The sequence below is a fragment of the Microplitis mediator genome, chromosome 8, assembly GCF_029852145.1.
Source record: "Microplitis mediator isolate UGA2020A chromosome 8, iyMicMedi2.1, whole genome shotgun sequence".
NCBI lineage: Eukaryota > Metazoa > Arthropoda > Insecta > Hymenoptera > Braconidae > Microplitis > Microplitis mediator.
In genome coordinates this window covers 4707223-4734979 of record NC_079976.1, presented here as the reverse complement: position 1 = coordinate 4734979, position 27757 = coordinate 4707223, and the positions used below count along the sequence as shown (strand labels likewise).

General features: G+C 27.2%; 1 protein-coding gene across 2 annotated transcripts in view; it reads right to left on the bottom strand.

Annotated features, from left to right (window-relative positions):
• Positions 1–24180, bottom strand: part of LOC130673993 (calpain-C) — a 28048-nt gene extending 3868 nt beyond the window's left edge. The window contains exons 1-6 of one of the 2 annotated variants that reach the window (XM_057479233.1): positions 23808–24180; positions 16917–17060; positions 15705–15774; positions 10611–10893; positions 1873–2149; positions 20–362 (exon numbers count right to left, since the gene is read on the bottom strand). In XM_057479233.1, the coding sequence (XP_057335216.1) occupies positions 20–362; positions 1873–2149; positions 10611–10893; positions 15705–15774; positions 16917–17060; positions 23808–23816 (1126 nt within the window). In that variant the 5' untranslated portion in view covers positions 23817–24180. Of the gene's footprint in view, positions 1–19; positions 363–1872; positions 2150–10610; positions 10894–15704; positions 15775–16916; positions 17061–17396; positions 17561–23807 lie in introns of those variants that run through there. The other variant, XM_057479234.1, reaches the window with a different exon arrangement.
• Between the last annotated feature and the right edge of the window lie 3577 nt (positions 24181–27757).

Sequence of the window (27757 nt, the reverse complement as noted above, 5' to 3'; positions counted from 1 at the left end):
AAAAGATATAAAAGCAAACCTTGATTATTTCGACATCCACCGGCAGTTACGCCGCGTCTCCAACTGCCTTGATACAGTTTCATTTGCCAGGTGTGTTTGCTGTGTAATGAAGGCTCGTCTCTTGAGGTTTCAGCATCAAGATGCACAACTTCGAGATGCGTGAAAGTTTTTACAAAATCTGAGTACGATATCCAAAATTCACCTTCCGCCATATTTCTGACAGCAAGACGATCCCTTTCAATGATCGGGACTTCGTCCCATTCGAGACTACCCCGGGCCCATGCGCCGATATATTCACCACCAGGCCCCAGTGGATTACGTAATTTAACTAATTGTATCGCTTCGCCTCCAAATGTCTCTACCTGTTAATAAAATTTTATATTTTAATTAACACATCACTATTATGAAAATTTTTTATATGGAATGGTAATAATTCTGTGACTAAGTTTATTTTGTGAAGAAATAAAAATTTATTAGTTTGTATTTGAAAATTATGACTCAGGTGGGTCATAAAAAAATTATGGATGTGTTTTAAAAGTACAATACTAGTCATTAAAATTTCATACGTAAATGAAACTGATAAATTTGAAATTTAGTTTTATGAAAAATTAAAATAATTGAATAGACGAAGTAAAGATGGAGTGAAATATTATTGTGGGCGAATATAAAGGAATACTATTTATAGATAAATTTATATCATTAGATATTGATAAGTAATTATATTCTTATTGACTCCGATTTTTTTAAAACTCGAACTCCGAGTGATGGAGTGAATTCTGATTTAATTAAAATCCGTAATCACTCGAATTTACTCCAAATTTTTTACAGTTTACGTATTAAAAATTTCCACACGCAATTTAAATAGGGTAAGAGCACCAGTCCCAGCCCCTAACCAGTAGCCAGCCGGTCATAGACTTTAACATTAGCTCAAAATATATTTAGATATAATTTAACATGAGGTGGCTGGTTACTGGTCTGGGGCTGGGTACTGAGGTTCCATGCGTTTTGATCCCCGGAGAAAATATCCCCCGACAAAATATCCCCAAGACAAAATATCTCGATCAAAACGCCTGCTACCGGGTACTGGTGCTCTTACCCTACACTGTAAAAAATCCGGAGTGAATTCGGAGTGATCGGGATTTTATTCAAATCCAAAAATTCACTTCGTCACTCGAAGTTTCGGAGTTTTAAAAAAAATCATTCCGCATCCGGAGTAAATTGGGAGCTTGTCTTTTCAGCGGAGTGATTTCGGAATGATCTGGATTTTATTTCAATCCCCATTCACTCTGATTCGGAGTTTTAATATTAAAATAAACTCCTCTTCGGAGTGAATTTCATAAATAAATAGACAGTCATCTGCTCCGGATTCACTCCGCAAATTTTTTTGCAGTGACATTTAAACTTATAAAATAAAATATTCTTTTCTCACATCGTTTTATAAAGTATAATGCATCTAAAAATTTTTTAATAATCATTTTCTTAACAACTGACAATAAACCAGCAGTCGTATTAATTTCTTGTCTCCTTTCTTACACACAATTTAAAAATATTTTTATGGAATTATTTAATTCTCCTAACTAACAACGTAAATTACTATAAAAAATTATAAATGAGAGTAGAGAGCAACCACATACTGCATTTTATTTAATATAAAATAAAACTTTCAGCAGCTCTCATAAAGATACAAGAATATAATAACATAATTACGAGCTTTATTACCCAATAAAATTACCACAAACGTTTTGTTATTTTTAAACTTTAATGTCAATAAAATCCATGTAATTTGTTAGAAAAATAGTAAATAAAACTAATATGAATTATTAAAAAAAAAAAAAAAACTAAATTAAGTATTACAGGAGTTATCATATTTACCCTCTCAATGGCGTAAAGCCTGTAATTAATACCCATTTGAATTCCATTAGCAAGTTTTTCATTACTGGTACGTATTTGCTGTTGCTGTTGCTGGTTATTATTATTGTTATTAACTGTACAAGTTATTAGTGAAGTCATATCAAGAAGCTTAGCAAGTGCTCTACCACATCCAGTTGGATCTTGACGGATAGCAATACTTTCAGTAATACCACCAGTGAGATCAGAAAGTCCATCTAATAACGTTCCGTATTTGAGAGCTTCATATGATCCGTGTAATCTAGAATTACAATTAAATGAAATTACAATTTGCGATAAGAAATCAAAATTTTAAATATTTATTTTATATGACTAGAAATTTTTATTTTCTAGGGTAATTATGGAAATTTTAGAAAATTTATTCATTTTCTACGTAATTATAAAAATTGAAGCATAATCTTTAGTGAGAATTTCAAATTTCCAAAAAAAAATTAATCAGATGTTAATAAAAAAATTTTTTCAAGTACAGTAGTAATTTTTTTTTTAGAAACTTTGATTGGTTTTTGATAATTTTGAATTTTAGTCTTGCTATGAAATTTCGCGTATTCAAAAACTAATTACGCATGAAAAAAAAAATTTTCAATGTAAATTACACGCCCGCCAATTTCAAAACACAGTAACTGACAAAAATAAATTTTTGGAAATATTTATTGAATCATGTTCACGAGACTCCACTGGAACTAAAAATAATAAAATATCGATTTCGAAAAATTTGTCCCTTACTGAGTTTTGAAAGTGGGCAGCTGTACAATTTTAAAAATAATTATCAGCTTTGAAATCGATAGTATTTAAAATTAATTGATTTATGGACAATAATATAAAATATATTGTGATTTTAATTCTTATGAAATTTATCAGTTGTACAGAAAAAAATAATTTCTTGGCGCGAATAATTTTTATTCGTTTCCAGAAAATTTTTTGCATTAAAAATTGAAGATAAAAATTTTTTTGAAATGAGAAAATCATTTTCTAGCCCTAAGAAAACTTTTGTTTTCATTTCATAATGAAAAATATTTTTTGCACCAAGAAATTGTTATGTAAAAGTAACGAATATAAATAAATTAATTTATATTTCTGACAGATTTGAATTTCCCGCAATTTATTTTAAATTTAAAGGAAAATTTTTAAACGTAACTTGGAAAGTTTATAACTCTCTAAGATTAGACGAATAATTAAATAAAATCAAGTTAATTCACTATTATATATATGAAAGTATTTTTTTTTTTATTTCATTATATTTTTTTTAGACAACTGATAAAATCTTTAATTAATTTATTTTTATCTACTCTAATGAACCACATTAAGTGTAAACACACTTGAAATACTTTTAAATATATATATATTATATATTAAAGTCTTCGCGAATTCTTTTATTGTAACGATTCTCACACGCGTATGTGTAAGTATATGAGTTTCATGAGTACGTTCTCAAGGAAGAAGTTAAAAAGAGTACAGAGTAAAGCTAGGAAGGACATAGCTAACACGCAATCAAGTAAACTCGTTCAAACATTTCATTTCCTCCTTTATACACAACTATTTCTTATTCTTTGGGTAAGAATATATACTCTTCTTAAAACCTCTTAATGATTATCGGTTCTATTAATTCTTGATGAATGTCACCCAAGTTATTATTATTTTTTTAAATTTAAAACTCTATTACTCTATAAATAACTCGAAGCTCAAGATTAATTATATATTATTAAAATAAATTATATATAAGAGTATATTTTAAAAATAACATTAACATGGAAGCGCAATCTTGGAATCTAGTTATTAAATTTGTAATTTACAGCAGTACGCTCATCTGCTTCACTGGGCGTAAATTTAATTTTTTTGAAACTATAATTTTTTTATTACCCATTTTTAAATTTATATGAGTTTTTGCTAAAAAACTAAAATTATGGCTAAACTAATAGAGATATGGCAAAAATGTAGACGACGTTTTTTGTAAATTATTAAATTCTCTACAAAAACGGTCTCATTACATTTTTACATACATCTAATTTTTTCAAAGTTATTGCAACTTAAATTTAAAAACCAAATTTTGAGACATTGTTTTTGAACTTATTAATCTCTTGTTTATTTTGTCTATAACTTTTAAACTATCAAAGATACGTTGATAAGCTTTATTACCTTTTTTGTAGCAAATTTAATTTCCTACAATTTTTATTTCAAACATTTTTTTCTAAAGTCAATAGTTTCGCTACAAATTTGATTTGAAAACAAATTCACCTTTTTCGTTTTCTTATACTGACGTTAAAAATTAAAAATAATTTAAAAAAATAATGATAATAATTAAATGTACACGAGTTAATTATAATAAATTACCTAAAACCTTCGTTGAGCAATCCAGCATCAAATGATACAGGCCGTAAAATTTTGTAATTTTAAATAACATGAGTTTCAAAAAAAAAATTTAATTTTGTAAGTACAGTTTTTTAAAAATTTAAGTACTGGAATTAAAATAAATACAAATAATTAAAGTACATGGACAGTGGTCATAAGTACACTGACCTCGGATCCATCGATTCGCAATACAAGTTAATATATTTATATATATATACATAAATTTGCACACCCAACTCTGTATATTTATAGTCAGTGAAAGTATCAGATGTTTATAACAATTGATTTAGCATACAATAAATCAAGGACATAAATATAAATAAATACGTGCTAAATATATATTTGGTATCGTAAAAAAAACAAAGATTATTTATACAGTTATTTTTTTTCGCAATAGAAAACAATCGTCTTATGTCACAATGCAGTGATAAATTTAAAAACCGTAATTTTACCACATCTACTAAATGGTTTGCTTATTAATGACCTCAATATCATCAAGGATGTTAACGATCCCGTAAATTGTATTGTGGGTCCACAAGGTAATTTAATAGTAAAATAAAATAAGTACATAAAGAGAAAGAGGAATCATGAGGACATGCTGCTGGAGATGAGAGTGGAGAAAGCGTCTTTACTTGTGCATTATTGGAACAGGCATTTATGTTTTTTTTTTTTTTCTTTATTTTTCATTCCGTACTGATAATAATGAAGAAAATAAAAATTTTATAAATTTAAGAGTCTAAGTAAGAGAAAGAAGAAAATTGTTTGTGGATATGTGTATGTATATACATGAATGCACGTGTATGAATTATTGTAAATGTGATGGTTGAAGAAATAAATTAAATGGATGTGGATTTTCTAATGGAAATCGCGGTAAAACACGTCGGACATTAAACAAGAGCTTTCTACCTACATGATTCTAATTCCTATTGAGTTTCCTTATATAGTTTAAATATATATGTATGTATACAGTAAATTTATCTGGTCAACATGTGTATACACTACATAATTTTTTTATAATGTCTATTACAATAATAATAATGTTTTTTTGTCCCTCTTGCTGCGATTTTAATGACACGCAAAATTATTGTTCGGACATGAAAAGATTTTCATATATAAATAATAATAATAATAATAATAAATTGTAAATTAAAATTGTAAAAAAACTTGTTAATTTAATATTTTAATTGATGTCATTCATATGACGTAAATTTCATATTTATTAATAATTAATAATTTTATATAGGGGAGGGTGGGGCAGAGCGGCCCCCATGGGGCAGAGCGGCCCCCCTGAAATTTTGACCAAAAAAAAAATGTTTTTTTTTCGACTAATTACTATAAATCCGATATGTTTGCGCATTTTTACCCCTACGCATGACATTTGGGGCAAAATGGACAAGCCCAAAATTTTAAAAAAGTGATTTTTTCATATTTTTATCGTCAAATTAAAAAAAAATTGTTATAATTCCACATTTCTAGCCCTACGCATAACACCTGGGGAAAATGGACCAGCCGAAACTTCCGAAAAAATCATTTTTTCATATTTTTCGGCCGTTTTTCTATGTAAGAGGCAAATTTGGTCACTAAAAATTTATAAAAATTAAATTTTTTTTTTTAGTTGATAAATTTTTGAAATAAAGTAAAATTATAGAATTGATGTTTTTTTTTATTAAATAACAATTAGTAATTAAGGTAATCGAGAGTGAACGATTTTTTACGCTTTAAAAAATTTTTTTCGAGTAATATAAAACCAAAAATAGTTGCCAAGAGAAAGAAATACATTCTTAATGATGAAAACAATTTAAAAAAAAAAAAAATGAAAAAAAAAAATTTTTTTATCACTTTTTGAAGGGGGGCCGCTCTGCCCCACAAAAAAAAAAAATTTTTTTTCAGAATTTTGGCAAAATGTCCATAAATTTGTTCGAAATAGGACAAAAGTAAAGTGATCTTATGGTTGAAAGCCACAAAAAATAATAATTGGCTTAGGGGGGCCGCTCTGCCCCACCCTCCCCTATCTTTTATGTCTTTACTGTTAAAAATTTGCGGAGTGTATGCGGAGCGGATGACTGTTTATTTATTTACTCCCTTTGGAGTAAAACTTACTCCGAAGGGAGTTTATTTTAATATCAAAACTCCGAATCAGTGAATGCGGATTTAAATAAAATCCAGACTCCGAAATCTCTCCGTTGAAAAGACAAACTTCCCTATTCACTTCATATTCGGAGTCATTTTTTAAAAAACTCCAAAAATCCGAGTGATGTCTGGTGGAAATTTTTCGAACTTTCCTCTGAAAAAGTCTTTAAAACTTTAGAACTGAGTTTTTCAGAGGAAATTCCGAAAAATTTTCACCAAGGATGGAGTGAATTCGGATGTAAATTAAATCCGTAATCACTTCGAATTCACTCCCGATTTTTTACAGTGTATATTAATTTAGAAATGGGGTCTAGAAGTGTTAAAAAAATTTAACGAAACGTTACCTACAATTTACTATTTGATGTCAATAAAGTAGATCAGTAAAATCGTCGCTTTATTAAAAAAAAATAATAATAATGATAATAAATGAACTGTAATTGAATACTAAAAATGATATTTCTGTCAGTCATTTTTTAAAGGTATAATTAAATATCTTTTAATGACTTATTATACTTATATTTTATTTAAATAGAAACGGAAGAATGGAACGTGATGATGATGACGATGATGAGAAATCAATTAACGACGTGAGTATAAAATACTTGGCTACTTGAATTGTATTATTAAATAGTGAATAAATTAATATTCAATGAGTCAATAATATTTATCAGTTACTTAATTTATATATATATATATATATATATATATATATATATATATATATATATATATATATATATATATATATATAAATACATATGTATATTTTTATATTTATGAATTGTAAATACGGCTTTGTGTTGTAAATCCTTGCATTTATTTTATATGCATCGTCATGTACGTTTGATTCATGACATGATAAATGCGGCTGGAAATTCCTCAAGAATTTCTCGATTGAAGTTAAAAAAAAAACGTATTAAATAAAAAATTTACGAATGAACGCACGGAGAAGATCATTGGACTGCTTATATACTGACCAGTCCAGGAAGAACAAGAAATACCGATCGAGAATAAAATATAATGATAATAATAAAAGAGGAAAGTATTAATATGAGAGATAATAAATGAAAAAGGTAGTTTGCAATAATAAATATAATGTAATTAGTGTTAAGGGTCCGATGTTATTGGTAATGTTAATTTTAAAATAAAATTATGGGTAATTATTGAAATATGGTAATTTTATATTTTATTTTAATGACTTGTTTAAATATGAAAGCCTTCTTTTAAATTATTTAATGTGTAATTTTATATTAAGTGTAAGTATTGTAATTCTTTTGTTGTTTTGAAAGTGTCAAGTGCACTTTCATTGACATTGTGTATTTTATTATGAAAAAACATTATTGTTAAGTCAAGAGATTAGAGCTAAAGTAATTATAAGAATGCGATGCTCTATTAACTCCAACAATAGATAATTGAAATCAAAAGTTTTTAAATATCATTGTCTATTTTAAATCAAGTTTTTTATACATAAGTGCGCTCTCACCCATTTTTGACGATTAAAAATTTGAAAATGATATTTATGATCCGGTAGTGAGCAGACAATTAAAAATTTTCGGATTTTTCTTTTAAAACATCAATTAAAAAAAAAATTAAATAAATGCACATGTAGAAAATTACAAAATCTATAGTGCAATTTTTTCAAATATTTTTTTTTTATAATTTATCGTTTTGAACGAAATTCAAAAATTATTAGACGGCTAACTTTAGAATCATTAATATTTTTATTATTTTTTATGAAAATTATCTTGATAAATTTTTTACAGTTAAAATATTTATAGAAAAAAATTTTTTAACCATCTGTAGAACTTATGAGCTCAGTAATTAAAATATTCACTTTTAATGACCGCGAAAATTGTGATTATAAATTTGCCGAAAAAAAATTCATTGAAAAATTTTTTTTCGTCGATTTTTTATTAACGGAAATGAGGAAGATTGTGCTGGCGCATAATTTTCAAAATAAACTTTATTTTATTTATTTATTTACGCGTTTAGCCATTTACAAATTTTCATTTCATTTGCGTTCTTCAGTGCGAATAAACAAAAAGAAACTATGACACTAAAGTTCACCGCCGTCTGATAATTTTTGAATTTTTTTTTAAATGACAGATTATAAGAAAAAAGTATTTAAAAAATTGCACCTATAGTTTTTTAAATTTTCTACATATGGGCATATTTTTTTTTTTTTTTTTTTTTTTTTTCAATCAAATTGTGGAAAAAAAATTTCAAAAATTGGTAATTCTCTGCTAACTTTTGAATCATAAAAACTGCAATAAATAATAGATCATCTTTAGGAATAAATTACTAAAAAAAAATAACGTATTTTCATATTCTAATTTTTCTTAATTTTTGGCTTCAGCTTTCACTCTGGTTTCCATTTCTACTTGAATTGATTTTTTGAATGAATAAAGAGATCCACAAAACAAATTTACAGTTTTTGAGTATTCATTGACTAGTCCAAATATTTTGTTCCTGGGCCCGTTTTGTATAAATGAATTTTATGAATGAAAAAAATTTTATAATTAACTTTTCTTTTTTTTTCACTAGTTAATATTTTTTTGTTAGTAAAAAATGTTACATAACATTTGATAATTGGTGTAGAATAAATTTAAAACTAAAAAAATATAATTACATAATAAGTAATTGCTATGAATTATGTTTTCTTATGACTTATGATAAATATTGAGAACTGAAATAAATATTTATTATAAAGATTTCATTAGAATTCTAAGCGTATATTAAGTTACCGTAATATTTTTTATGAATAATTTATTTTTAAAAAAAACAATACTTTTGAAATTTATATACGGATGTGTTTTAATTTTACTATGAAACATAATTTTATGTTAGCGAAACAAAAAAACGTAATTGTTAGTTTGCTGCGTGATGTAAATTTAAAATTCATGCTTATATGTAGATACATATTAGTTTTGAATAAGCTGTTACTTGGCTGATATTATGTAGGTTTAAAATTATAAAATCTGGGCATCGTAACTCGAGAACGTTCTAGCGGACACACCTGTTACGTTGACCAGGTTGACTTTCATTCAAGTGAAACGCTGGCGATTGTTTGGAGAGGTGACAATTAAACAGTCATTGAACTCTGTCAACTACATTACCATTTTTTTTTTAATAATAAATATTACCGATTCAAAAATTAAAGATCTTTTTATGTTGAAGCAGGCAAGTGAACACCTGCAGTAAAACGAGATCCATAAATCAATTTTAAAATGAACAAAATAGGCCTTAGAATTTTTTTGAAAACTTTACGAAGTAATAAAATTCAGCTTATTGGGTAATTTGGACCGTAAAAAATTTTTCAAAAAAATTTCGTTTAAATTTAATTTTTTTTTATTAATTAATTAAAAATTTTAATGGAGAATCGATTTATTGAAATTTTATATTAGTATCCGACATAAAAATTAAATAAAAAATTTTTTGAAATCATTTTTTAAATTTTTACTGCGAAAAATGACTCAATTTCTCTTTTCTTCATCCGCGAGAGTAAATTTAATTTTTTTTTAATTTTTTACCCGCAATATTAAGGAAATTAACGCGAAGAATATGAACTTATGATAAAATTTTTTAAAAAATTAAATATAAAAACTTTCTCGTGGCTGATGTCTGGCCGCTCGTTTGGAGGCTAAAATTATGGGAAACGAAACTGAAGATAAATTTTCCGTGTCTTGTCTTTTAGACTGAGGACTTGAAAGACTCAACGGTCGCGATTGCTATTACGAGCATTACATGAAGCCCTGAAGAGAAGCATAGAAGAGATCTGAGTAAGTCGCGGAGGTGGATCCTGTGTACCACAGAGTAAGAGCGCACACAGTACACAGAAGAGAGTAGTCTGAAAGAGAGAAGTTACTTAGTGGCTTCCAAGGCTGACTTGAGATACTTGAGTATCTTATCTTCTCTACCGTATACATTTTCTCCTTGTTGTTTTCTCTCAATCTTCTTCTATCGTCTTCTTTCTTACTCTTCATTCTTGTATTATTTTTAAAACTTTTTATTTTAAATGTTTTTTTTTACCGAAGCTAACCGCCTTCTCGAGGTCGAGCTCGCAGTTATCAGGAGCACAATCCTGGGTTTATAGTTCTTCCTCGTAAATCATTAAATCAAAGTACATAACATATTTCTTGAAACTTTCATTTTTTTTCAATTAAAATTTTTAAAAATACCCTTAAAATTTTTAATTTAGAGTTATGTTAAAATATTTAAATTATTACTTAGCATATGCTTTTTCCAGCAGCGCCGGCCAGAATTGATCACTATGACGGCTCTGAATAAATGCAAGCCGACCATGAACTGCTGGTAGACGATCGTCAACCAGTACTTCAACCCATGCACCGCACCACCATAAACGGAAACGGAAGACGCCCGCATACTCTGTTGTCGGTGATCCAGATGCTTCACCAGAGTTACCAAATCCCTGGTCCGCTGGTACCACTCGGTAAAATAAACCTTTGCTGAGATGTAGTACTCCTAAACATGAGACGAGCCATTTGTCACCTAACAAAAAAAAAATTATTATTAAAAAAAAAATCTGACATGAATTTTTTAAATACACGGGTCACAAAAATTAAGGGATAAAAAAAATTCCAAATTTTTGAGTGATTTTCGACATGCTGTAACTCGGTAAAAAATGGCTGTAGAGTAAAAATAAAAAAAGCAAATTGTAGCCTCAAGTTTCTAGTTTTCAGATCTGGGGTTCAAATTTTTTTATCACGCACGGTTCTGGAGTAATCATAAAAAAACCGACGCAAAAAAATTTTCTAAATTTTTGCTCGTCTTCAAAGAAGTCTATGGGCTTCAATAAATTTTTTTTTATAATTTTTGTAACGTAAGTTTCGACACTAAAAAAATTGGGGGTGAATTCGGATTTTATTTAAATCTGAATTCACTCCGTTACTCAGGAACCGGAGTTAAAAAAAAGTTACTTTGCATACGAAGTAAATTAGGAGTTTATTTTTTTAATGGAGTGCTGGATTTTATTTGAATCTGCATTCACTCCGATTCCGAGTGAATTTCACTCAGAGGAAATTAAATAAATGAACAGTCATCAGCTCCGAATTTACTCCGCTAATTTTTAACAGTTTATTAAAATTAATTGTGTAAGTAATTAAATATGTCTGTATGCTATTATATTAATATTATTTAACCGGTCAATGAGACATGTTGTAAAAAAAATATAATTTAAAATAACGTTCTATATCTCACGATCTTATTCGACAAAGATAAAAACGAGTTTGTAAAAGTAAATCGAGCAGAAAACAGATTAGACCTTCGAAAACGAAAGTACAGCTGATTAAAGTCACTGGATTTATTTGATGTTTATAAATATATAATTTTATATATATATATATAAAGTAATGACTAATAAATAATGACAAATGTTGTAGATAATTTATAATTTATTGTTTATCATTAGGTCACTGTTGTTATTATCGTTAGATTACGTTTGAGTATATATATATATAAATATAAAAGAGAACTCAATTTACTACCACAATCCTACTTTCACTGTCTTATTGCCTGGAGGACTAGAGACAAGTTAAGCAAGACCTGAAGACTTCAAAGTCAATTGTATCAGTGGGAAAATTTACAAAAAAAAAATAACACCTTAGTATACAATTATAATTTTCTTTTTTATCGTAGTAAAAAATAATTTGTGTCGATCCAATCTTTCTAAACTACGTTAAATTGTTAAAAAGAGAGTAAGATTGTCATTAAGTTAAACAAGTTTCATTTCTCAACCAACCGAAACACACATAAATTTACACTAAAATTATATCGTCTATTTTACCCGCATTTTTTTTATCACAAACGATATATAATTCTACTCATATACTTTCACAATATTTCGAAAAGTTATATATATATATAATAATGTTTATAAATCCAAGTACTTATTTTTTTCTATATTTTTCCGCATACGTTATCGCTCATATTTAATCTATATATTTTTTATTCCATGATTGTTAAATATATATTGTTATATTTATCGATATTTTGGCTCAGAATATAGAAAGCCGGAAGGATTTTAAAGTGAATAATAAAAATAATGTTTTTTATCAACAGACGGGTATCATTACAACAGTAATTAAAGAAAATTGAATAATAAACAATATTTAAATAATTAAATTTAATTTAGACAGTAAGCTTTCACTTCGGATTAATATTGTCCATTTTCTAACCGACTAACAAACTAACAAAAGTAGTTCAGTTCATTCACTCAATATTCTCTTCTCTAATAGCCCACGGGCTTATTTCTTCATCACTTGTTTAGTACTCACACATGATAATTTTTTTTTCTGTTCTTTATCTTAATTACCATTTAAAAGGATAAAAAGTATTTTTTATTATTAACTGATTTGATGATTGATGACTAGTTAATTATCTTGATAATTAACAATAACTAATTACGGAGACTGTAAAAAATTAGCGGAGTGAATACGGAACAGATGACTGCTTATTTATTTCATTCTCTCGGAGTAAAATTCAATCCAAGGGGAGTTTATTTTAACACTAAAATTTTGAATTGGAGTAAATGAGATTTAAATTAAATCTAGATCCCTCTGAAAAAACAAACTCCCAATTTACTTTGTATACAGAGTAGTTGTTTTTTTGGAACTCTGGAACTCTGAGTGACGAAGTGAATTCGGATTCAAATAAAATCCGTAATTACTCTGTATTCACTCCCAATTTTTTAGTATACACAGAAAAAAAGATTTCTTGGCGCAAGAAATGTTTTGAATTGTGGATTGAAGACAAAAATTTTCTTAGGACCAGAAAAAATTTCTGCGCAATAAATTTTTGTTTTCAATTTAATTTGAGTGCAGGTAAAAATTTTGGTTGCGTAACAGTTCAACCAAAGACAAAATAACCGCGACAAAATAACCTTGTTACCGTGTTGTGCCTTTTTATCATGGTTTTTGTATCGGTTATTTTGTCGTCGGTTATTTTGTCGCGGTTATTTTGTCACGGTTATTTTGTCGCGGTTGTTTTGTTTGCGGTTATTTAAGCGCGACACCAAATTTTTCTAGGGGCAAGTCAAATTTTGCGCCTAGAAATCCGTGTTTTTATGTACACTAAAAAAAAAAATGTTTTGTAAAAACAATATTTTCTAAAGTAGTAAATCAATAAAAATTATTATATTATTAATTTCATTTGTGAGTTAAATAATAATATTTTTGATATGGGGATCAAAATTTATTTACACTAGTCCAAAAAAAAAATCAGTATATATCTCATTGAACGCAGACTTCTTCGATTAAGAAAACGATTTTCAATGAAATCTTCAAAATTTTCACTAAAAATATATATGGAATTCAAAATTTCTATTGCATAATTTACTATAAGTACAATATTTCCAAATTTTTTTTTTTCTTAGAGTAGCAGAACTCAAATAAATTAACAGTTTAAATTAAAATTAAAAAAACGTATTACGCGGAAGCAGAGATAAGATGTAAAGCGCAAAGTTGTTTTGATTTATTGGCATTTGATCGTGAGGAAATAGCCCCGAGTGTTTTATGGGTATAATATGTGAAGAAGAGGCACAATAATCGCCATATAATACAACAATCTTGATAATTATACTCGGTAGCTAAACGTAAAAGACATAAATGCACATTTATATTTAAATTTCAATTCTCCCGCTTATCGCGCAATCAATCACCGATAAAATATCAGCCGAATTGATGATAGATAATAATAATTAATAATTGATAATAAATATAATCATAAAGAGAGTAAAAAAAAATAATAAATTACAATATAATTACGTTCTTTTTTTTTTAATACACAATAGGCGCGAGACTTGATTTAAAGTCTGCCTATAAATAGGATAAGCATCTTAACTTTAATGATATACTTTTTGATTCATGACGCTATTCATTGGTTATGCGTAAGCGTTAGATTTTTATTTTATTTTTGCATAGTTTTTTTTGAGCTTCATACCCGCGCAAACTATATCATTACGCGCTATCGCAAAACATTCCGCGGGGCACGTTACCGAGGATATAAAAAGGACCAAACCGGAACGACCCGTTCTCTATATACTTTTTTTTTATTTATTTTAAACTTATACTGCTTTAGCTTCGTTTAAATTTTATTTGCTTCTTCTCTTTCATTTCTCCATCTTCTTCAGTTGAGTATCAGGACTACACACAACTCTCCTCCTACTCAATTTATTTATCTTCTCTTTCTTCATCTATCTTGTGGATTTTTATAATATTTTTTATAAATATAAATTGTATTTACATTTTTAAAAAAACATCCATCATTCTTGTACTTTTTTGTCTTTTATTAAAATATCTAGTGAACTATTAGTTATAGAATTTTTTTGATTGTAAATAATGACTGCTATTAAGGCTACGAAGTTTGAAACTTTAAAATCTTAGTTTCATTTTTCGTTCTTGACATTTTATCTTTTAATGATACCATAAAAATTTTAAGTACAAGGATGCCGTAAATAAATTTTTAAACCTTGTTTATATATATTTATCACTCGTTAATAAATTATTTATATTTTTGTCGATACCCGTAATTTTGGTTGTTAATGAGATTATATTTTATCGTGCCACTTTTTTTTAATTCTAGGATAAAAATTCTGTCTCTTAATTTATTTAGAATTTTAATTTCTAATTAACGTTTTTTTGGTCACTTAAGTATTGATTTTTTTTTCTTCAATATCTACGCTGACTTTTTTTAAACCAGTGACGTAATTCACGATACAATTTAAAGTCGGGTAAAATGGACCATGGTAAAAATTTCATTTGATAAAAAATTTTTTATTTATTTCTTGATCGGGTGCAAAAGTATAAAAATATTATTTTTACTTTTATGTGAGGGAAATTTTGAATTTCAAAAATTTATTTTCTACAAAAATTCAAATTTAAAGAAAAAAATTTATTTAGTAATTCAATAAAAATCTTCATAAAATTTTAACAAATCGATTTTTGAAAACTGTCTCAAAATTTTATATTTTTAATAAAAATTTTCAGGAAGTCTATTTCCGTTTCCCCTTTCGGTACCATATATAAATTGTATATTTATTTGAATAATTAAAAAAACGTTAAACTAGAAAATGTTTCAAAAAAAAATTTCCCACTTCAAATATTTTAATTTTTGTCACCCAAATAAATTTAAATCTCAATAGTAAAAAAAAAATTCTCCATAATTTTTTAATTTACTATTACTGTAATACCGGAAGTACTTTTTTTGACTATTTACTAAAAATAAATTTTATCTTCTATTTATTAAGAAAAAATAAAATAGTTTTCAGATAAAGATAATAAAGATATCCCATATAAATATATTACCCATTTTGCCAGGTATTACATCAAACTGCGTGGGCGTATCGCTGACAAAAATCGGGCGATTGCATAGTTCCTGTAAAAAAAAAAAAACTAAATTAAAAAATCATTAATCATAAAAATAAATAAATAAACAAACAATTTAAAATACAAAATGTATCACGTGTCATACACAGTCCATTTTAATTAACAAGCCGTTAACTATGACAGTCACCGCAAGAGTCTTCAGGTATGACGAGTATATATGTATGAAAAATATATTATGACCGCAATTTGCCATGTTTCCGTCCTCTATACTTATTACTTCCGGTATTCCGCTGACACTTTTAACATATAAATATATATTATAAATGTATATATATATTTATAGTATTCAGCACCACAATATAATTTTTTACGTTCCTTACTACCGTATTATTATAATAATTATTCAAAGCCTTAATTTTTTTCAACTCCTTGCAAACTTCTATTGTTAAATGTCTAATCACTTAATTGTTTAATCTTTATTTTAAATTCTAGGCTGAAGTATTAAAGTCTCTAAGCACTAGATTCATCAGCATGAAAGTTGAGCTCAACGATGCAGCAAAACGACCTTGCTATTAGTCAGTATAGTACTTTTAAGTTACCACGAATATTACCAACTCTAATCGTATTCAAAATCACCGGTAACTTGAATATAAATATACAAGGTATCTATTTAAAAAAATTCAATAGAATAGACCAGAATAGAATGCAAATATAAATTTCATTACATCTACTCTTGTCTTATTTCTGTAACTCTTTATTGCACACCTCGAACGCGAAGCGGTGCTTGACTGTCACTAATTTTTTTTTTTCATCATTAACACATTTGTTTTTTTTTTTACGCTCAATAGTGAAAACCAATAACAGAATCATTCGGAAAATTTCTCTGGAAATTCATTTTATAAAAAAAAAAATCAAATAATTGGCGGCAAAATATCAGCATTTAGTTCCGGTTGATTTTCCAACAATTTTTAAATTAAAAAAAATAAAAGGCCTATACGAAAAAAATATATATCCGGACAAATCTGGAATATGTCGCATATATGCCTCATATATGCAGATTTGCCCGGATATATATTTTTTTCGTATGGAGGGGGGTAAATAGTAATAGGGGAGGGGTTTTGACTTGGCATTAAAAAAAATTTTTACAAGAGTCTAGATATTAAAAATAAATATTTTCTCACTGTACGGTACCTTTGGTCTTTTCCATTGAAATTGAAATGGTGGTGTTTGATGATAGAAAACTGACGCCTGAGTTGCCGGAAATTCAGGATCCTCCCACAGTTCACCGCGTTTCAAGCACGCCCGCTTGATCCGCTCGTACTCACTCATCACGTCCTGGAAAGAGAAGAAAAAAAAAACAATTTATTAAAACAAAAAAAGCAAAGCCGACAATTTAATTATACCAGTAACAATAAAAATTAATCGCTCGTGCATTAAGGATACAATGCACATTATTAATTTTTTTTCATATTTTATATAAAATACTTTACGTAATTGATTAATAAAATTTAATCTTTATGGTCTATCTGTTAATTAAAATCCACTGAGTGGACACATTGTACGTATGAAATAATACAAAAATGTATTGTGTTAAAAAAAAAATCATCAACAAAGTATGTTGTGTATTATGCAATGTTTGATGTTGCGTATAGATTTAACACGAGTACCCACGCACTGAGTTCCTGTGGCTGACCTCGATAAACAAGTATGATGACGAGTTTCTTCGAGACTATCGAGGTCAGCACCCTCTCGCTATTACATTTCTTCCTTCCTTTTAATAACTTCCTCAACTTCCTCATATTCTTCTTTACTCTTTAACACTTCGCTTTACTTTAAATCCGACTAGATCCAAGTACTCGAGCTCTTCTGCACTGATATTTAAATTTTTCATGAAAAATAAAAATTTCAAGACACTTATCTAAATAATTAAATATTAAATTACATTAATAGTAGCTGTGTTACGAGGCAGTAAATAGAGATGCAATAACAGCATTCCAGAACAAGGCGTGGTAAGAAATTTAACTATTTAATTGTTTTTTTTCAAGAACATTATAGTCAACAAAATAATTATTTTTATTATTCACGTCTTGCGTCAGGTTTTATCATCACTTAAATTAAAGTGGAGGAGAAAGTTTTTATATTTATTTTTATTTATTGTGCATAAACGTTTGAAGGATTTATCAATTTGTCATCGTTACGGTGTAACGATAAAGAAAATGAAATTATTTATTTTTTTTAGTTTTATGAGCAAGTTATTTTTGAATTGATATACTTCTCACGTCAATTTAATCTAATAATTCGCAATACTTTCTCGAGTTCCAATAATTTAAAATTACTGCCCTGAATTTTATCAAGCATGAATCACTACGCGTCATTGACAGACAAAATAATTCCGAGTCACTTATTATTTTTTTTTTTTACTATTATAGTTCCCAGACAATATGTTCTACTTTAATTGTTATAAGTAAATAATTTCATACTCTATTGACTAAAAAATTCGGAGTGATTACGGATTTTATTTCAATTTGAATTTCCTCTGAGATTCGGAGTTCCGGAGTTTAAAAAAAATCACTTCGCGTGCGGAGTAAATAAGGAGTTTGTTTTTTTCAGCGGAGCAAATTCGGAGTAATTACGGATTTTACTGCAATCAAAATTTACTCTGACATTCGGAGTTAAAAAAAATCACTTTGCATGTGGAGTAAATAAGGGGTTTGTTTTTTTCAGAGGAGCAAATTCGGAGTAATTACGGATTTTACTACAAACAAAATTTACTCTGACACTCGGAGTTCCGGATTATAAAAAAAAATCACTTCGCATGTGGAGTAAATAAGAAGTTTTTTTTCAGCGGAGTGAATTCGGAGTAATTATGAATTTTACTACAATCAAAATTTACTGACACTCTGAGTTCCGGAGTTTAAAAAAAATCACTTCGCATGCGGAGTAAATAAGGAGTTTTTTTTCAACGGAGTGATTGGAATTTGATTTGAATTTGCTACGGAGTTTTAATATTAAAATAAACTTTTCGGAGTTAATTTCACTCCGGAGAATTAAATAAATAAACAGTCACGTGCTCCGCATTTACTCTGCTAATTTTTTACAGTTTATATTATTAATTACTGTCATTTAATGAAAATTATTTTAAATTAAAGGTAATTTCACAAATAAGATATTTTATTCACTTATAAGAATAAGTGATATATATATTTAGTAATAAAAGATGATGAAATTAAAGTGAAATGATAATTAATAATTTAAAAAGTTAAATGAAATAAACTAAAAATAATATATATATAAATTAAATATCACAATACGAATTAAAATATATATCCGTTATAAACACAGACTTGCTACTTGTTGTAACGGGAAATAAACATGAGTATATAACAGAAGAGAGAATTCTCGTGTGTACGCTGGTAGTGCCCCGGTGCACTTTGACCCTTCTTAATTCAAATTAAATTCAGTTCACTATATGAATAATACTGCTAGATGTTTCATATTTACACCTGAAATAACGGAATTAAACATAACATTTATTATGTCTATTGCATTGTTTCTTTCAAGGTCATGAATAAATGAATTATCTACTAAATTATTTATCATTATTTTATTTTTGTTTATTTATACTTTATTTGTTTTTAATCTGCAATTTAAAATATTCAATGTCATCGAAAAAATTGTTTTACTTTCAAAATATTCTACATATATTTATATTGTATATATATTTATGTGTATGAAAAAATTTTTAATTGCCATTGAAATTTTGTATTCTTCAATTTTTAATGAAATTCAATAGCCGAAAATTTTTTTGAAGGTAAATTGTGTGAATTTTATTTGACATCAGTAGAATTTGAATTAATCTCAGTCATTACAATTTAATTTCATTTCATTAGAGTTAATTACAATTGGTTCAGTCAATATATATAATCATTGTTGAATTATCATGCTTTTTTTTACGGTTAATAAAATTTTTTAGCAAATATGAGCTTCAATTTAAATAATTTTGTAAATGCATTGTTATATTTAATATTTAATTTAATTGCCCAATTATCGGAGGTACATAATCATTTTCAGAGGTTAATTTTTTTTTTTTTTTATTAAAAACTTCTAACACACTAAGAAGAAATTTATCAGCCAGCCGAATAGAAAATTTATAACTTTGTAGGATTTGAGATATTTTAATATTATTAAAAATAGAAAAGTAAGTATTATTCCAGCGATTAAACCAAAGAAAAACAACATCGATGTAATAAATAGTAATAACAATTATCTGATACAACTCTTCTAATATACATATACATAAAAACAAAATTTTTTTTTATAATTTTGCTTTCTATGAACCGACAACGTGCATATGTCAGTAGATCATATGTTTACCCGCATATATAACTTCATAAGTTTCTAGAAATTTCGACTATGAATTCTAGTAAATTCTAAAAAATTAATTGATAAATTTATTAAAATTCAAACTTCTAAAAAAAGACCATAAATTTTTTATTTAAATTTAAAAAAAATTTTTAATATCAGTTGACAATCCGCGTTCCGTATTAATTGTCAATTTTCTATGTTTTTAAACATTTTTTACAATCATTTTTTTTTTAATCTTTCATTAGTTAATTATAATAATTATGTGTCATCAAAATTCGTCAGATGACTAAGTCTCAAACAATTCTCTATTAGTCAAATATACACCGAGAAATTATTCTTGTTCGAAATTCTATGGCGTCATAGCGAAGCTGGACCATTTTGACCACCAAGAAATTTAAGTAAACACGTGGAAAAATTACTATGGCCACAGTAAAATTTACAATTGTTACAGTAATTTGTGGTATCATCGTTACCAAACTTACTATGGCCATAATTTTTCCATGTGTTGATTCAAATTTCTACTGCTGGCCAAAATGGTCCGGCTTTACCATGACACCATAGGATTTTGAACAAAAATAAATTCTCTGTGTACATTTGTCTTTATATTTAATACCCAAATTATATATAATTATAAATTAATTTAATAAAAAATATAATAGGAAATTCCTGACTGATTCGAATCAAAAAATTCTATAACTCAAATTAAAAAATTTGAATCTCAGTTTTAAAAAAAATTCTCTTAAATTGATCGTAAATCAAGTGAAGTTACAGGCAAGAAAAAAATTAATAATTTAAATAAAATTACATAGCCTCTGGCACAACATAACACTTTCACCTATAGCGCATAAAATAAGACCATAAAAATCTTAGACTGATTTTTCTATGAATATAATTAACTATCGCCAATTAATAATACGATAATAATTAATTTATTCATTCATATATTATTAATATATGTATTTATAATATATATAGTAGTGTTTGTATGTTTCGTCATAATGAATAATTATTAATTATAAATCTACGAGTTTATTATTACATTGTAATTGATATTTTATAAGATTAAATTATTCATGCTCTAGACATATCTTACAAGAAGATGGAGACGTGAAGAAATGTACATGAACTCATGGCCTTAACGTACATATAATACTTGTTCCGCGAGTTCTGTTATGCAGAAGTAAAGGATTTTGAACCTTAAAACATCTTAGTATTATATATATATATATATATATATATATATATATATATATATATATATATATATATATATATATATATATGATATCTTCTCTTATTATTCAAACCTTGAAATTAAAATCCAACATGAGCAATTTCGCATCAAAATAAAATAACAAAAAGTTATAATTTCCTATTATTTATTGTTAAGTTTTATCAATAAAATCAATAAAAAATATCTGTTCAACCCTTTGATCATCTAAAAGGTAAATCCATTGTTTGCTAACCTTTAATCTCTGGTTTGGTTCATACAATATGAAGACATCCTTTGTCTACCTTTTTGTTTTGCTTTTGTTCTTCGCTGACGTAGTCAAGATGACCTTGAGTGTATGTGGTCGTGGTTCGTCGTAATAGAGCGAGCCCTTTATTTATTTTTTATACATTTACTTTTTTTTTTTTGTATCATTTTTTAATCATTTACTTTTATGAATATATACAAAAATTTTATTTATTTTTGAACAATTTAATTTCTTCAAGAAAAAATTATCATCTTTTTTTTATCGAACAAAGAAGTGGATGGAAATTTCTCTGTTGCATTTATACGGGAAATAAAAATTTTCAAAAAAATTTTCGTACAGAAATATCCGAATTTTAGGAATAATTTAAGATAAAATATCTTTTTATGACTAGAATTTTTCAAAATTTTTAATAATTATGAGAAAGTTCAATTTTCTTCTTATTTTTTTTTTAATTTTGATCCTAATGAATAATTGGAAACTTGGTTACAATTTCCAAAAATTTCATAACAACCAATTCTTACTTCATTAAAAAAGAAAAGTGTTTCATATAAAAGTCAAATCAAAAATAATAAAATCATGTGCAGAGTAAATAATTAGCTCTTAAAAATTTGGCTCTTAGGTTTTGAATTTGAGCAGCCGAATTTTTGAATACTATTATTTTTTTTTCTAAATTAATTTATATCGTCTATTTATTGCCATAAATAAGTCAGCTTTATATCAATTTCAAAATTCGAGCCAAAAATTCAAATACAGATAAAATTTTTGATGACTTAAATTTTTGATGTAAATGAAATATTTTCTATTTTCGTAATGCCGATTTGAAATGAATAAACTTAACTTTTTTTCATTTAAAACATATCTAGTTAATGTAAAACAATTTGTTCGATATCGAATCATGAATTGAAATCAACTTTCTACCGATCGTTAATTTCATGCGCATCTTAGCTTAAGTAGTATGTCTACAGGTGAAAGAACTTTGTAAAAAGTATTATACACATTTCTGTTATGTTTGAGTTACTCGCATGTAATGATGAGTATAAGCACAAGTATCATAATCATCATCATAATATATACTTACAGTACACATATATATAAATATATATATATTCACACATTGAAACTCGGTTGTATATTGAATCAAGTCGAGTTGATGGTTGGATAGTTGTTGTGTTGTTGGTTGGTATTTTGTGTGTTTCGAGGTCGAGAGAATAAGAAGTTAATATAAGACGGACCCGGTTTTGTCAAGACTCTGAATTGAGTTTCAGATTTATATCAAAAATATGCAGCCGAATAATTCGAATTAAAAAAAAGTAATTTACCCAACTATCAAATTATTTTTATAATTATAAATATTGAGTAATAACGCAGTAGTTAAATTGTTAAATTAAAAATAAAAAACACGTGACAAGTATACATAATCTCGGTAAATTATATGTAATGCCAACAGGTATTATTATATGTAGTATATAAATATATAAGAGAAAAAAGGGACTTTTGACATACGAAGAGTAGTTGCACGCCTACACGTTAACTATAATTGCAGTACGCCTTCGCGAATCGTTTACACTCACTCGGGGATCAACAATTGATTGGCTCGGAGAATCGCGCAAACGTCTTTCTTTGTAACCACATATGGATAACTTCTCTTCATTATCCTCCTACGATTAGCTTTGTAAATAATTATACACCATTCCCAATTAATACATCAATTAATTAACTGATGTATACATTAACGAACTCACTCGATTAATTTATTTATATATTTATTTATTCCTGTAGTTGTTTACTTTACTTGTTATCATTATCAGGATTCAGTAGGAAATTAGCGATAATAGAAATTTGATATTTGATATTTAATTGCATGTGATCTCTTTTTTTCAGAGCTGAAATGTAAAAAGCGGAAACAACTGATATAATTAATATATATATGTACATATAAGAATATATATGACCGGCTAGAAGAGAAATTGCGATCGAATGTTGGGTCCGCGTGCGTGGCGAGTAAAAGAAGAAAAAATGCGGGTCTCGGTAGAGCGTGACACGAAAGTTTCGACCTCGCTCTCTTAGGTGAAAATTTTCCTAAGCGATTTTATTTTGTTTAACATTTTATTTACCCTTTAATCGTTTATACAATCATGTAATTTTATGTTACATTTAATTACTAGAAATAAGTGACATAATAAATTATTATTTATGATAATATGTAATTAGTTATTTATAATAATAAGAGTATACTTACGTTCACCATTCGTATTTATATTTGTAAATTCGTCCGTGAAATATAAATTTTAAAATAAAATCCTGAATGGGCCCCGCAGGACCCACACTTCCGTTAAACTTCACGTGACACGTGTATTAATACTAAAAAAAAAGTAAATAAAAAACAAAATTTTATTTTATTTTGACAGACACTAGACCATTAGAAAATTTTTAAACTTTATGACAATGGCGGGAAAACACAAAATCACTTAATTATTTTTAAATTTGCAAAAAATAATTCACGATTCAAAAAATCCGCGATAAATAAAATACGAAATAAGTATTTAATTTATTAAAAAATAGACACTGTTGGATAAAACCGATCGTTTGAATCCACGAGAGACGACTGCCAGATCTGGTCAGAATCGTCAGTTCTACACCTCCACCTCTACGGTGTTATCTTCTTTCTCTCACACATTCATTCTTTCCCAATACTTATGTCTCTTTTTGTTGTTAAACCCTTCCCTCCCAGACTTATCATCCTTTCTCTTTTCCCCCGCCATTGTTTCACTACACGAATTATACGCTCGTTATTTTAAAACACTCACGTGTACAATTATTTATTTATGTAATAAACAATTACCAATAAATTACCACTTTATTATTTTATATCATTCAAAATTACTCAGTCATTCAGTCATTCAAATAATTATTTTCGTTTGTCAAATTAATTGCCGTTCAAAATTCAAATTTAAACGTCATGCGCAGTGACCGCGAGTCGTCGCGCTCACGCAGATCTACTGCGCAGACCGCGAAAATTTGAATTCCATAATTTAATTTAAAAGATAAGTGCAGGGAATTTAAATAAATGTTTATGTAAACTAATTTAGTACTTCCCACATATATTTATTATCATACATTTTCTGTATTGCATCTGTCCTCTAACGTGTGCATTAATTAACACAGTTAAGGGAATTTTTACACTTTCCAAAATAATAATCAGTCATTTCAGAAATTATCTTTGTATTTTTTTTATTTTTATATTCTCTTTTATTATTTAATGTATTGTTAATGCTATAGGTATATTATTAATCATGATTAATGATTACTCATTAAAATATACTTCAGTTTCAAGTTAAGTTTTTATTTTAAATATTTTAAATTGCAAGAAATTTTTTAAAAATATATCTCCTTGCTTTTGATCGCCGCCATTTTAAATTACAGTACAATAGTCATCTTTGTTTGTGTTTAAATAAATAATATATATTTTTTTCCATACTCTTTAATGCAATTGACAGTCTCATTACAATATCAACCAATTGCTTTTATTGACTCTGCGTTGCAAATTTAAAAAAGTATTTGCCTTTCCATTTATTTTCATTTATTTGGTTATGTAGTTATTTATTTATATATTTATTTTCTTCATTTTTAAACTCTGTCTTCATCAAAAATTACTTGCAATTATTTTAAATTTATTTATCGTTAATTTTTTTTCAATAGGTCAGAAGTATGATAGAATTTAGATAAGATATTAAAAGCGCACAAAAGTGAATGCAAAGATTTTTAAAAGTTTATGTAATTGCAATTTACTATGCATACGATAAGTATTTATTTAAAATTAATTTTCCGAAAAATTACAAAAAAAAAACAAAAATTCAAATTAAACGATAAATTTTTACATAATTATTAATTAAAAAAAAAATATATATTTTTAAATCGATTGTTTTCTCACTTACATACTTAGATATTATTTTTTTTATATGATATAGCTTTAGTATTTTGGTGAACTTACGTTACACAAATGATCGATTGTCTGTTGCCTAAATAGTTACACATAATTTATTCGGGACAAAACAATAGATTTTACTCCGTCATTACGTTTGGAATATTTAACCTTTAGTACAACAAAATTTCAAATTTTATATTTTTATATTATTATTATTATTGTTTACTATATTTAAATAAAACTGATATGAGACATAAAGTACTTTGATTGTCAATGATTGTCATTGAGACGATAAAATAATAAAATAATTTATGTAATTCAAACACGAATATGCCGTCAAATGTCTGAAGTTAGCCACAGAAATTCATATTTTTCTGGCTGATCATTTCTGATTGGTCGCAATAATGTTTTTAAATATTTTAACTCACGAGACCAGAACAAAATTCAGTAAGTGGGCGGAGTTTCATCCCCACCCGATAAAATTTGCCGTCAAGCCCAAGGTCTTACTGTGTAACGTTACGTTTAGAACAGTGTTACCTAATTCACGTGACAAAATCCCTAAATTACACATGCGCAACTACATCTGCAATTAAACCTGCGCAGTGTAAATTTTTTGAAATTGTGCGCATGCTTTAATTTAAAACTGGACACAGGAAGGAAACGGCATTTTTCGTGCGATTATTACATAAAATATTGTATCCATTTTTAAAAAATGAGTCATACTATCGTATATTGGCAGCACTGACCTAAGGCTCGTGTTGCCAACTTCACTCAAGTATAATTTAGTCGGTCCATTAATTCGGACTCCATTAGCTCGGAACTTCCCCTCAATCTTGACCCCCACTATGAGCTACGTTCTTCTACCGATGTTATACATATGTATGTGTCTTTATATATTTATATATGCAATATACATATAGATGTAAGTGCGCATGCGTGTAGTTTACTTTTTAAAGGAGAAGTGGCATTCGATAAGTCGAAATTTTCGCGCTGCCGTAGACTAACTGTCCGAATTAATGGAATTCGACGACTCATTTATACACGATGTATATAAGATACTATTAAATATATAAGGGTCAAAGTCTCCAAACGTCTCAGCTATCTGTGGTTATTCGCTTAAATTTTAAGGACACTTAATTTTGTAGTCTTCAAACGTTTAACACATAAACTATTAGAGATTGTTTTATTTATCTATATTTATTTATTTATTTTTCATAAGATTGTACTCAATGTAATTAGAAAATTTATTCTTGTTTTTTTTTTAACTAAACAATAATAAATAATGCATAGATTTTTTTTTTTTAAATTACTATCATTGCAATAACTTTATTTAAATGATTATTGAAGTTTTAAACTTTCCATTTTAATTAAAACCCTTTATTAAGACGATCGAATTTAATTTGGCGACCAGCACCTCATATTATTGTTATCATTATTATTGTATATATTTATATATATTATTATTTATTTAAAATTGGATAATATAATCTCTTTCATCGACGATATTTTAATTATTTTCGTATTAAGACAATGCGAAAAATGAAATTGCTTTGTGATAATATAATATATGTATATTTTTAATTTATATCTTCATATATATATTAGACCAATTTAATATTTGAATATATTTATAAATATTCGTTCGGTAGATAAATAAATTGTCTCTATGTGTATCATTACAGGTACAAAAACGGTCTAATTATGACCTTATGTCTGTTATTTTTTCATTTCTACTGTAGCTAAATAATCTGTTTAATTTGACAATTTGATTGTTTATTTATTTTATTATATTTAAAGGCCAGTTTAGTTTAAAGCATTTGATTAGCGTCGATGGAATAAATTACTTTTAGTTTTTGAATATTCAAACTATTGTGATGATAATATTAGTCTACAAGGTCGCCAGCTATATTTTTAAATATGTTATGTGTTGTTTTGCCACTAGGTGGCTCAGATACTCATCGGTCATTTAACTTTCTCACATGCGGTCAGTTAAATTTAAATATATAACCGCTTCGGTTGATAAAGAGAAGGAAATTTTCGGGATACGGTCACTCGTAAAATTGCCCTATATATATGTGTATATATATGAGTGTATGTATGTGTGACACAGAATGGGGAGTATCTGGTTCACCATAAAAAACAATTGGAACAGAAAAGTTGCGGTCATTGATTTGAATTTCTGTGGATTGATTTGGCGGTAAAATTTTTGGGATTTGAATGAGTAAATTATTCAAAATTATTTAATTATGAGGTGAAGCCGGAAA